The sequence below is a fragment of the Hemitrygon akajei genome, unplaced genomic scaffold (genome assembly GCF_048418815.1).
Source record: "Hemitrygon akajei unplaced genomic scaffold, sHemAka1.3 Scf000055, whole genome shotgun sequence".
NCBI lineage: Eukaryota > Metazoa > Chordata > Chondrichthyes > Myliobatiformes > Dasyatidae > Hemitrygon > Hemitrygon akajei.
The window spans coordinates 6,718,537-6,732,300 of NW_027331941.1; the positions used below are offsets into that span (position 1 = coordinate 6,718,537).

At 44.2% G+C, this 13,764-nt stretch overlaps 1 protein-coding gene across 1 annotated transcript in view; it reads right to left on the bottom strand.

Annotated features, from left to right (window-relative positions):
• LOC140721454 (GPI-linked NAD(P)(+)--arginine ADP-ribosyltransferase 1-like) overlaps positions 1-9,721 on the bottom strand; it is a 9,905-nt gene extending 184 nt beyond the window's left edge. Inside the window, 3 exon segments of the mRNA XM_073036273.1 lie at positions 9,026-9,203; positions 9,206-9,259; positions 9,262-9,721. Coding sequence (XP_072892374.1) covers positions 9,026-9,203; positions 9,206-9,259; positions 9,262-9,721 — 692 coding nt within the window.
• Between the last annotated feature and the right edge of the window lie 4,043 nt (positions 9,722-13,764).

Consider the following 13,764-nt stretch of genomic DNA (forward strand, 5'->3'; position numbering starts at 1 on the left):
TGTAGAACTTCCTCTAATTCTGCATAAATGGAACCTAACGAAAATCCTAACACGAGTTAAAGAGAAACGAAGTCAAGTCAAGTCACTTTTTATTGTTATTCCGATAATAACTGCTGCTATTGTACACAGTAAACACGAGACAACGTTTTTCAGGACCATGGTGTTACAAGACACAGGACAAAAACTAGACTGAACTACGTAACAACAACACAGAAAAAGAACTAGACTAAACTACAGACCTACTCAGAACTGCATAAAGTGCACAAAACAGTGCAGGCATTACAATAAATAATAAACAAGACAATAGGCACAGTAGAGGGCAGTAAGTTGGTGTCAGTCCAGGCTCTGGGTCTTGAGGAGTCTGATGGCTTGGGGGAAGAAACTGTTACATAGTCTGGTCGTGAGAGCCCGAATGCTTCGGTGCCTTTTCTCAGATGGCAGGAGGGAGAAGAGTTTGTATGATTATTATTAAATTGCAATTAAATAAATAACACAAGTAAGTTACGCTTGTTCGTTTAGTTACTGATAAAAATGATCCAATATTGCATGTATTCGTTGGAAAATGATTGTGAACACCTGGGGTAGGGCCTTCTACAAAGCTATTTGGGGTCAGGTTTTCCAATCAATTAGATGAAATTGGAGGTGAGTGCTGCTGAGGTGCGCTGCCCTACAAAAAGACACACACAAACTCAAGTCACTCACAGAGCCGCTGCACTCAAGAAAACTCTGCTCCTGTGCATCATGACTCGATCAAAATAACTTTCAGAGGACCCTAGAGGAAGAATTGTAGAGTTGCATGAAACTGGAAAAGGTTGCAAAGCATTTCTGAAGACCTGATTGTTCATCAGTCCACAGTAAGTCAAATTTCTTAGTGCTGTTGCTTCTCTCCCTAGGAATGGGCGTCCTGCAAAGATCACACCAAGCACACACAATGCTGAAGGGGGTGAGTAAGGTCCCAAGGGTGGCAGCAAAAGGCATGCAGAAATATCCGGAACTTGCTAAAGTCTCTGTTCCTGTGTCCACTACAAGAGAAACAGCGAACAACAAAGATGTTCATTGAAGGACACCTCACAGAAAACCACTGCTCTCCAAGGAAAAAAAACTTTGCTGCACGTCTCAAGATTGCAAAGGACCACCTGGATACTCTGTGCACATATGAGAGAAAGGCTGAACGTTTGGGCAGAAATGCACACCGCTTTGTCTGGTGAAAAGAGGGAATGTACACCAACACCAAAACCTCATCCCAGCTATGAAGCATGCTGGAAGGAGCGTCATGGTTTGGGGCTGCTTTGCTGCCTCAGGGCCTGGTCAGCTTGCAGATCCTGAGGGAGCAATGAATTCAAACTCGTATCAAGACATTTTACAGGAGATTGTCGTGTAGCGGTCCATCACGTGAAGCTTGCTAGAAGTTGGATAATGCAAAAAGTCAATGACGGGAAAGAAAAGGGTAAATCAACAACAGATTAAACAAATTAGTCTAAAAATATGCGTTTGGGAATGTCCGGGTCAAAGTACAAATCTTAATCCTGTCGAAGACCTGAAGCAATCAGTTCGTATATGGAAGCCCGCCAATATCCCAGAATTTGTGAGGAGGAATAAGGGTAACATTGCAAAAGGCCGATGTGCAGGACTGAACAACCGTTACCGGAAACGTTTGGTTGACGTTATTGCTGAACAAGGAGATCGGGCCAGTTACTGAAAGCAAAGGATTACATATGTTTTCCAACCAATACCTGTAATATTTGAACATTTTTCTCAATAAATAAATGAACAAGTGCAATGTTCTTATGTTACTAATTTAATTTGGTTCTCTTTATCTAGTTTTAGGAGACATGAAGATCTCACCGTATTTTACGTTATAATTATGCAGAAATACAGAAAATTCTGCAGGGTTCCCAAACGTTTTATTACTGCTCTAAAACACTTCGATTAAAAGGGAATATTTAACCAGCAGACTGATTTACCTTTCCGGCCTTTCAACTTCTTTTCCCATTCTGTGAAAAGCTTCCCCCTCCCCAGAATCGCAGTCAACGGAAATAAGAATCATCCCCCACCCGGGCATTATCAGCGTCGTCTTCACCACCGCCCAACACCCAACACCCCCAAAAAAACATGAAACGTGAACGCGTTCAGGTTACTTATAAGTTTACAGAGATGTCCGGGGCGATTCTTTGAATGGGCATAGCAGAGTCAAAACGAAATAAGTATTGCTACTTTGACTTTCAGTCTTACTGTAACCCGCGTCAAAGAATCAAAAATTCCCTTTTTCTCAGTTTACGAGATCGTCCTTGTAAGTCTCCTCTGAACCCTTTATAATGACGGCACATCCTTTCCCAATCTGCTGCTGTTACTGTTATCGTAGTCAAAGACTTCCCATTTTCCCCATCTTTAATCTCGAGAAGGGAAGGCATATCTGCGTCGCAGCGCCTTAGGCTGTGATGGAGGAAATCTACCTTTCACTGATATTTGAGAGGAGAATTCTTCTCTGGGGCATGACGAGTCGGAGTACCTGTGTGTGTTGGCAGTCTTTCATGTTCCATAATCCAGGTTCTAACCCACTGTGCTGCCACCATGTGGCACCGTTGGGTTTCTGCACCTCGCTTGCTCTGTTCCACAGACAAATTATTCCCTCGTTATATTTTTGTCCTGTCAACTTGCCTAAATCCCTCAGAGACTCTCCAATCATTCCAACATACCATTAGAGTTCTGACGTAGAATCGTCGCTGACACTGTAACAGAAAACTCAGCGGGTCAGCTCCGATCTTTCGGAAAGGAAAGAGGGGCGACGTTCATCGAGGGAGCTCATTGCTCTTTTTATTTCTGTTCCTATTAGCTGCAAAATCATTAATCTTGTTTCTTTCGTTAACGGGCTTAGTGAATTGATTGTTGGCAGTGAGCCTATCGCCAAACTGCCGGAGGGCCTGAATGCACCACGTCGGTCACGGGCTTCGGAATGCAAAAAAAAAACGGCGCTCGGGGGCAACAAATCTCGGCTGAATTGCACACGATTGGTGGGGTAAGTTGCCGGGCATCCGCGGTGACTGGCAGATATCCGAGCCAATGCCCCGGTGGAGATGACCACTCAGGGGATTGAACGCCGGAGTCGGGACATGCTGTTGCTCCCTGTATAAGACGGTGCTGGCGCCGCAGTTAATGATCACCTCGTTGCAGAAAAGACGGGTGTAAAGAACGCCGAAATATTGTCAAGCGCCTTGCCTGTACTAGAAGAGCTCAGCTATCGGAATCGGCTGGAGGAGCTGGGTGTTCAGTCCTTGGAACAGAGGAAAGAGAGTTACGGCTTTATTGAAATGCAGAAAAGTATGAGACAAATAGACGCGGGGTGGGCGGTAACAGTCTTGCCAAACCTAGATACCACAGATATCGGCTGAGAGGGAAAAGAATCAACGGGACCTGAAGTGCGAACGTTTCCTAACCAAGTTTCCAATATCCCTTGAAAACCATGCCTGGCTCAAACTTTTAACCTTTCCTTTCTATCTAACAGGAACATAAATATTCTGTACCATTAAAATTTCACCTTTAAATAACCTCCATTTCTGTATTACATCCTCCCCAGAAAAGGAATTGTCCCAATCCACTCCTTCTAAATCCTTTCGCATGTCCTCAAAGTTAGCCAGCTTGGATTAAATTGATATATCATACACCTTTGGCTTCTGTACTTACCAATAATCGGTGATCCCCCTTTTTTCAGGCTTTTTCGAGGTACTAGACAGGGCTGACTATTAAGTCCCTGACTATTTGATATTGGCTTGGAACTCTTGCCAATCGCTCTTCGTGGTTCACCCAATATATTCGGCATTATTCGTGTGAATGGGTTACATAAGGTATCACTGTATGCAGATGACCTGTTACTATATATCTCTAAGCTAGAGAAATCCATTCCTGCAATAATATCACTATTTACTCAGTTTGGTAGTTATGCTGGTTATAAATTGAATCTTAATAAGAGTGAGCTTTTCACTTTAAATATGGAAGCTCCATTCTATAGACAATCACCATTGAAACTGGTTACTGATTACTTACTTGGGTGATAAAATTACTAAGAAGCATAAGGATCTATTAAAAGTTATCTTTTTAGCTTAATCGATCACGTTAAACAACTACTTATGAAACGGTCCCCCTTGTCCTTTGGATTGGTAGAATTAATACTATGAAGATGATTATTTCACCTAAATTTGTGTATCTATTTCAGGGGGTACATATTTTCATTTCTAAATCCTTTATTGATATTATTGACTCTAAAATTTCTTCATAGATATGGCAGATAAAAAATCCTAGGTTAAGTAAGAAATATTTACAGAAATTAAAAAAAAGATGGCGGTTCGGCAATACCGAATTTAAGATTCTATTACTGGGCAATTAATATTCGATATTTAACGTTCTGGACATAAGATCTGGATGAAATTCAATGTCCACGATGGGTGAACCTCGAGCGCGAGTCTGCACAGGGGTTCTCTTTGGCTTCTATCTTAGGGGCCTCGCTTCCCTTTGCACTTACTAAACTGAATAGAAATATGACTTACCCAATATTAAACATACAATGCAAATATGGTTTCAATTTCGTAATTTTTTTTGGATTGTATTAATTTATCCTATCAAGTCCTATTATATCTATTTCTTTCTTCCAACCATCCAGAACTGATCAGGCTTTTCTTTTTATGGAGAACGAAGGGAATACAATGTTTTCGTGAATTATTCATGGATAACTGTCTCATATCTTTTGAATAGTTGTCTAATATATTTTGCCTATATCACTTTTTTTTCAGATATTAACAGATTAGACACTTTTTGAATAATATATTACCTGTCTTTCCGGTATCACATCAAACAGAAATTACAGAAAAAAAATATAGTTTTAAACCCCTATCAGAAGAGTTTAATAGCAATTATTTATGATCTGATTACGTCAAAACGTCTAGGTACATTTGATAAAATTAAGAATGAATGGGAAAGAGAACTTCAGGGATCTTTACCAATAGAGAAATGGGAGAAAATGGGAGTGGCACTTTCGACCCTTGGGTTAAATTTGAAGAAGCTTGGAGACCATTTATTCAACAACTTCATATGATGCAAGCTGACGTTTACCGAATCCTTCTCAATTACTTTCTCTTCGTGTATACAGGAGCGAAGTTAATGACAAATTATGATTTTAACCGATGAAACCTGGAGGCCCGGCTTTTGTTTAGTTTTGTTTATATTTTGTTATTTTAGGGGGACTTTTTAGGGGACTTTTCCCTCGTGTTTAGTTACTAAGAGTTTGGAGGCTTAGATTACACATGTTACTCGGAGTCTGTTTCTGTATACATTTAACGTTATTAATGTAATCCCGATCTATTTGTATCATTATCATTGTTATATTTCTCTACTTGAAACACAATATAAAAGACAATAATTATTAATTCATTTCACATAGGAACCCTGCATGATCATCGACAATGTCCCGTGTTTCTGTGAATTCATGAACTTTCTTTTTACTGAACACGGATGGGTCGAATATGACTGGCTCGATACAGGTTTAACTCTGTTCCTCCCTTTCGCTGGGATCCTGCTGACAGAGAGGCACATTTTTGTAATACAAATCATCACACACAAAATGCTGAAGGAACTCAGCTGGACGGGCGAATAAGAGTGAACAGTCAACGTTTCAGTCCGAGACCCTTCAGCAGGATTAGAGTACGTAGATGAGGAGTCGGGGATAGAAGTTAGCCGGAGGTCAGGGAAAACCTTAGGGTGATATGGGAAACAGGGAGAGGGTGAGGGGTGAAGGAAAGTGCTGGGAAGTGGATTGTAGAAGGGGGAATCTAACAGCAGAAGACAGTAGTCCATGGATGAAAAGAAAGGGGGAGGAACAACAGTGCGAGACAATCGACATGTGAGAAGATAGAGAGGGAAAAGGGGTTAGGGAAAGGTGAACAAGAGGGGGCATTATCGGAAGTTCGAGAAATAGATGTTGAAGGCTCCTCAGACGGAATAAAATCAGACGGAATAAAAGGTTTCGCTCTTCCAACCTGCGTGTGGCCTCATCTCGACAGGAGCGCAGGCCATGGATTGACATGTTGGAATGGGAAGTCGAATTTATATCTTTAGCCACTGGGAGAAACCGATTTTATTTCTGACGGTCTCCAGTTGTTGGTACAGTCGGTGCAGGTGCTGGACGAAGCTGTCTCCTATTCTACATTGGGTCTCACCGATACACAAGAGATCACACCGGGAGCAGCGAACACCGTAGATGATCAGAACAGACGCACAGGTGAAGAGTCTGAAATTTAGAGTTGACTACCCTAGGAACACACTTCCAATACATATATATATATATATATATACATATATATAATCAGAACATGGACCATCGAGGCATAAGTGACTGTGGAGGTGCTGGTGTAAAGAAGATAGTGACAGTCCGCTTGCGGATACTGGACAAAGACCCTGCTCCTGTGTCTTGTGATTGTTCGACTCTCTGCGGCAATGTTGCTGTGCACGAGCGCCCTCCGCTGGCCTAGGAACAAGCGACCCGCTTTCTTTTTCAGACACAAGGTTATTGGGATGCCGTTCCGCGAATGAGGGACTGTCTTTGTCCCTAGTAGACATCCGTGAAGGGAAATGCTTTTCTTTGATAATCTGGTTGAAAGTGATTACTGTCACCCGTTTCTCGCTACCTGACTAGTCCCCTGAATAACCGGTTTGAGGTAAATCGTGGCTGGGTACATGGGTAGATATGAGGCATTCTATATTTCTTGGTACGTCCACTGTCCACAGGGTGAACACTCGTGATATCCTCACGATAAATTTGGATGCTATTGCACGCGACTGTCCGTCTACCATCACCTTTTGTTCAGTCACCCCGTGGTCCTCCATTCGCTCGAATGATCTAGGAACCTAAACAAACTGACAATTGATACTAACGGAAAAAATATGTTTTAGACGGGCAGTTTAGGATTAATCAATATAAAAACAAAACGTATGCAGTAATGTATGATACATAATTGAGACTTTATATTTTTATTTCAATAATATGTTCAGAGTATATCCGCTTTCATGACAATGATGGAGCGGAATAAGCGTTTACAGATCTTGGAATCTACGATTGGAATTTATCAGCAGGATCTAGATTGACAAATCGATAATAGATAACATAATACAATTAAAAATCTGCCAAATGGCAAGCACATAATCTCCAGGTAGCGGGGTCCTCTTTAAACATGGACCTACATATCCAATTTAACCCTAAATAAAGCAATCTAACACCATTGCGTCTCAGAAGTTACCTGGTATTGGTGTGAAGACGTTTCTATTCATGCACTAGGTTGCCACATTTTTGATACAACTCTCTACCTGCTGGTTCATGCACGAATATCTAAGCAGCCAATCATGAGGGAACAATTCAGAGCGTGACTACTGGCAAACATGGTCCAGAGATTCAGTTGATATTCAGAGCAAGCATCAGAAAGGGGAAGATACGTGAGCAAAGCGACTTTCATTGTGGAATTATTGTCGGTATCTGTAGAGAGGATTGGGTATGCCAAAACCTGTTTATCGCCTGAGATTTTAAGACTCCAGTATTCACAGGATATTGTGGAAAACATAGAAACACATGAACACCTCCCCCCCCCCCCCCCCCACCACAACACGCACAGACAACCACATTAACCATCCATTTTTGCGGCGGCTGTGTGTGCTAAAATGCGACCGCAACTGAAACAGCATCTGTACTTTGATCTGGTCTCAGGAATTTGCCAGTCGCTGTGTATTGTCCAGCCTCCTTAGAGCTCCCAAAGTTCATTCGTCTGCACCTCCCTCGATCAGATGTCATCAGCGCGGTACAAACGATAGTGGTGTGAGAAGATAAAATAGGAACGCAAAGTCCGTCGGGCTTTGCAGCGGAGAGGATGCCGCACGGCAGAAGACCACAGACATACTCTCGGTGCTCTCTTAATTTGACACAAGAGGAGCAAAATATAGAGTCAACCGAGTGCATCGTCTTCTCCTGAGTTACGCTAAAATGCCCGCAACTGGAGATTCCAAATCCGTGATGTATTTGCATTGGCCGGGTCGACAAGCTTGGAGCCTGTCCAGTTCACTTTCCTTAAAGCAGTCTGAAGTCCAGTTTTGAAATTTGAAATATCCAGAAAACATTTACACCCCATGGGTTTGGATATGTATTTAAGTAGGGAATGGTCGTCAATAATAACATCGCCCAGGAAGCAAGAATAGAGTTGCTGTTGCAAGTGCCGCCTATGCCCGCGGGGCGATATAGTCCAGTGACTGAGATAGGCTGCGAGAGAACAAATGAAAAGCAATCAGGAAAAATGGAAAGGGGTGTGTGTGTGTGTGTGTGTGTGTGTGTGTGTGTGTGTGTGTGTGTGTGTGTGTGTGTGTGTGTGTGTGTGTGTGTGTGTGTGTGTGTGTGTGTGTGTGTGTGTGTGTGTGTGGACTGGGAAGGCTGGACAAAACACAGCGAGTAGCTAGTTCCTGGGAGTAGATCAGACTGCAGGTGTACATGGACACTGAAGGTTAACGAAGAGGTACCGAGGGCGGTTAAAAATGCAAACGAGATGCTCTCTTTTGCAGCCGCGTCTCAGAGGGCGGGTGAAGGTTCAGATCTCTCGCACACAGCCACGAATTTTCCCTTTGAACAGGCTGGAGATGGACTAATAAGGAGAATTATTAGGGGCACAGAGAGAGAGGTGAGCCTGGCCCGTCGGCGCCACATCAAAGCAAGCTGCACATAGGAAAGAAGAGAGAAAGACGATAGGACCAGTTTGCTGCGAGTGTGGAAGAATCTTATAATCGAGTCACCCGTTTTTGGAAATTCAGAAAAAAATCTGACGAAAAGTCTGGGACAGGAAATGTTAGACTAATATTTGCCGTACGTGGAAGCTGCTCTTTATCGAACTTGATATTTCACCAACCCTCCTCCCCCATACGCTATCTATATCTTCGCAGAAATAGATCCAACGGCGTCAGAATGGACAAACACGCAAATAGGGACATGGAGGTCTCCTCATACCGCAGCACCCTCATCTCGCCATCACTGCCCCTCTCTATCCTTACCGGGATCCCAGCCACCCCGTCCGTTTGGAGAGAAGTATCAACTCCGTCAGGACGCGGTCGGTAACTCGTGATTTTGAACGCTTCATTTGGCAGAATCAGAACCACTTCCTCATGAGGGGAAACCGAGTAATTTGGATCGGGGCACCGTACTGAGAGAAAATTATAAATATTGTTTTACTGCCGAATACCTTGTGCCCTTGCGAGAGGACGAAGCAAAATAGCCAAATTTTATTCTATCTCCCTCCTTACCAGTGGACCTTATTTTCATTCTTCTGTAGGTCGGCTGGGGTGGTTTATCCAAGTCCTCTCTCAGTCTCTCGATAGCAACGGAGAGAAGATACTGGAATCCTTTGAAAGGAAATTTCTCCGTGTAGACGGAGTCGTTAGCCCCGTACATCCTCAGCGCCGCATTGAACTGGCTATAGAATGGACTCTCAACCGTGTAGGTAATTATGGCCATCACGTGTTGTTCTCTGAGCCCCCGGGGCACTGGGACCTTGCTCAGCCGCGTGTCGTTTTCTCGTTTGTCAAGTGCCTCCGTCCATGCTTCGTCAAGCGTTTTATTAATTTCACGCTCCTTTGCGAGATATTCGTTGGCCAGGCTGTCGGACTCTTCGCTCTGGGTGTAGGTGTAAGTGGCAGAGTCATTCATCATGCTCAGTATGATGACGTCATCCCCACTGCTCCAAGTGTCTGCATGCTCCCGATCTGGAAACGGATAGAAATTTGGAATCAGACGGGTACGTCATACAGAAGGGTTCAACGAGGCAGGGCGCCATTCGGTTGACCGTACAGACGGAGTGTGATATATAGAGTTGTATAAAATTATGAGGCACATAAACAGCGTCACTGCACATAATCCTTGCTCCATTTTTGGTGTATCAAAAACTCGAGCGCTTGGGGTTGTCGGCGAATTAATAGGAAATGAAGTATTTACACCACGTTGAATAAGTTGCCAGCTGAACTGGATGGGGCATCGGCACTGAGGATATTTGAAAGATTGGCCACTAACAAAACAGGTTTAAAGTTCCCCATCCCTTCGCTAGCCTTCAGATTCCCAGGGGGAAAGGAGAAGCACCTGCTTAACTCTCCGATCAGGGTCATGTAAAACCATGGGAGCAGGTGATGGATAGTAATGGCTGTGGTCACCCGGCCAGTATGGCTACTGCCCAGAAGAATACAAAGGCAAATCAGTTCGTTAGGAAAATAAGTAAAAAATAATCATAATCATAGGAACATGATCGGTTACATGATACGCCACGACACATAACGAGGAATGAACTAAGATAGGATATTTTTGGAGGGAAAGGGATCAAACTCTGTGCGGCATGTTGACCTTAAGGATCCGTTGTATTACACTAGGATTCTCTGACTCCAGTTGTCACAGAGACGAATTTTGGGTACCCAACTGTATCAACCCCATCTTCCAGCAGTTACCCGGTAGATAGTTCAGCCTGGATGATTCAACTCAACATCCAAACACTTCCTAGTTGATGTGAATAAATCTACTTCCACGGCTCTCTCCAGCAGTCTGTTCCAGATGCTCATTCCTCACTAGGTGACGAATGGATTCCCCAGGATCGCTCCAAATCGTCTATCCTTGTATCTCTGACCTTTATGTTATCAGCTTCGGAGATGGGGAATGATGTTCTGCTGTCTATTCTAAATTAATATTCCTTTCTGAATATATTTCAGCCATGAATGTTTCAACTCCTTTGTTTCAGGTTAAGCAATCAATGGATCGAACCTTGCCACACCAGGTGGACTAGTCCACTTCCCACTGGACCTAGAGCTATTCCATCCTTCCAAAGATGTGATCCTATTATTAACGAGAGATTCATATATGTCTATACTCTTTTTAGGGATTTCTGTGACTCTGGTCCCATCAAGCTCTCCGGCAGTACATTCCACATACTCAACACACGCCGGGTGGAATCGATTCCACTTAACCTTCTCTCAACATCTCTTTTCTCCGCCCCTAGACATATACCCACTTCGAGAAAAAGAAACTGCCTCCGTGCCAATTATTATTATTATTATTATTATTATTATTATTATTATTATTATTATTATTATTATTATTATTATTATTATTATTATTATTATTATCATTATTCCGGACATGCGTTTCTACGCGAAGGTTCCTGATGTAGTTAAGTTTGAAACTAGCATACTGAGGCTGTAGGGGGTGGGATTTGGATCAGGAACTTTATTTCGGCACGTTGTATCACAGTAAGAATTGGAAATGGATAAGAAACAGTTTACAGAAACCTTCCCCATCACACTCCGATCCTTAACAGAGTGTAGAACCGCTGGAATCTGCCGCAAGCTTGGACATCCAACCTGCCTCTCTCCCACTCCTGACGCTAAGAAAGGTCGCGACGCCCTGCAAACTTGGAACTGATGAGTCACAGATGGGGACGGCGTGTCTAACACCAAGCTAAGTGAGCGTGGGTGCCTTATCTGCCGTATGCGCTCGTTTCCGTGTGAAATTCACGCACGCTCTCGCCGCGTTGGCTGGGACCAGACTTGACGTGACCGGGTTTAGGACGGGTTGATGCCAGGTGGGTGGACAAATCCCAGGAGAGTGACTTGAAGGCGTGTGGTGATCGAATGAATCCTATCTGGATTTTGTAAGAAATTAGGAAGTATGTTCCCAACTGGAGTGGAGAAGTTGCGATTTCGCGTCTGGAATTTGGAGTTCTAGTGAAAGTGCAATGTCTGGTTTTACTGGATCTTCTGAACAGGGACGGAATGGATCGGGGAGCGTGTTCCTTCCAATAACTGGAAATGCCGGCCCCTCCTCTTTCAGGATCTACATTATGAACAAGGAGCAGTGATAAAATAAGGTCTCTGCGCATAATCGTTTTAACATTTAACAAGTTTTTTACCGTGGTCTTTAATTCAGAAAAGAGACTTACAGAGATGGCACGTGGTAGCAACGAGGATCAGTATCCACGGAAATAGTCGCGTTGTCTCCATTCTCTCAAAAAGCAAGAGCTCGTTCCTTGTTCTGAGGGAGCAGCGATGCTTCCTTTTCCTTCTTCAAGTGCCCACTGACGATAGTTGCTTTTTTTCAGATAAGACCTGCGTTACACTAACACAGAAACTAAAGAATATCGAGATCAATGTGCGGCAGTAAATATTTTGATGAGTGTACGGTTGTCCGATATCACTGTGTTCACCAACGCGTCCCTCCCTGCACCTCTCTCTTTCTTTCTCTCTGCCTCCAGCTGGAAACTTCAATCAGTTCCAGTTCACGAGGATAAAAGGCAGCGGCATTTTTTGGCAGCGAAATGGAGATTTGACCAGCGGCCACCGGCGTTTGGGTTTAATTTGTAAGAGCAATTTCAAGGATTTTGCTCTTTACTCAAAAGCGCAGCGGCCACTGTCGCATTCTGAGTGGACAGAGACAGGGGGATGTTCTTCAGCGTCTTGCTGGCTTCAGAAAGGAGAGGATTCACTCAGAGACACCAGAGGAAAGAAAAGCGCAAGTTTCTTTCCTCCTCTTCTTCATGTCAGCTCAGCCATGTTGGGCCGACACGCAGCACAGTTCAATGCTCACCTTGGGGGATGTAGGAAGGCTGGACAACCTGCAATATCTCTAACCATCACAACTGCGAGATGCGCAGACAGCAGCAGCTACAAATTAACCTCGTTAAGGAGCTGGAGCTGGAACTGGATGAACTCCCGATTATTCGGGGGGATGAAGGTGTGGTAGATAGGATGCATAGAAGAGGTAGTAACATCCAAGGTGGAGGTCACAGGATACTGTGTGCCGTTCAGGAAGAGGGAAGGGGTTAAGGAGCAAGTGCAGAGTACCTCACTGTTCCACTCTGAATAACAGGTATATCACTTTGGATACTGTCAGGGTGCGGGCGGTTTGGGGAGTGACCTGACAGAGGAAAGTCACAGTGGTTGTGTATCTGGCGCTCAGACTGCCTCTGGGACTCAGACGGGAAGAACAAACAAGCAGCGACGACCGGGGATTCATTAGTTACAGGAGGCTCTGTGGGCGAGGACGAGATTCGCGAGTGGTGTGTTGTCTCCCGGGTGTCACGGTCCGCGATTACTCGGATCGAGCTCTCGGCATGCTGAAGAGGGAGGGGGAACATGGGTAGGAGGAGTGTCGAGATTCTGCCAAGTATATTCAGGGAGTTAGGTGCTAAGTTAAAGAGCGTGGGATCCAGTGTTGTGATCTCAGGACTGGTTCGCCGTGCCGCGAGATTCTGAGCCCAGGAATAGGACGATTTTGCGGTTTAATACGTGGCTAAGGATTTGGTGTAGCATGGAGCGGATGAGATGTTTGGTGTATTAGGCTCGCTTCCGGTGAAGTTGTGACCCGTGCAGAGGGACGTTTTGCAGCTGAACTGGAGAGGGACACATTTCCCAGCGGGAAGGTTTATTGATGCCGCACGGTGTTGCTTACACTAGAGTTGCAAGGGGGATGACAAGAGGGGTGTCGGAGCAGTTAGTTGAGGCAGATGGTGATGGGATCTCATACAACGTTAGGAATCAAAAGGTTAAGCATGAGGCGACAAAATCGTAAATGGTGAACGGAGGATGGAGGTGTTGTATCAGAATATGCGCGGTGTAGGACACAGGGCAAATGAATTCCCAGCGCATTTGCAGATTGGCAGGCACGATGCTGCAGGCATCCCGGAATCATGGCTGAAAGATTAAGGCTGGGAGCTT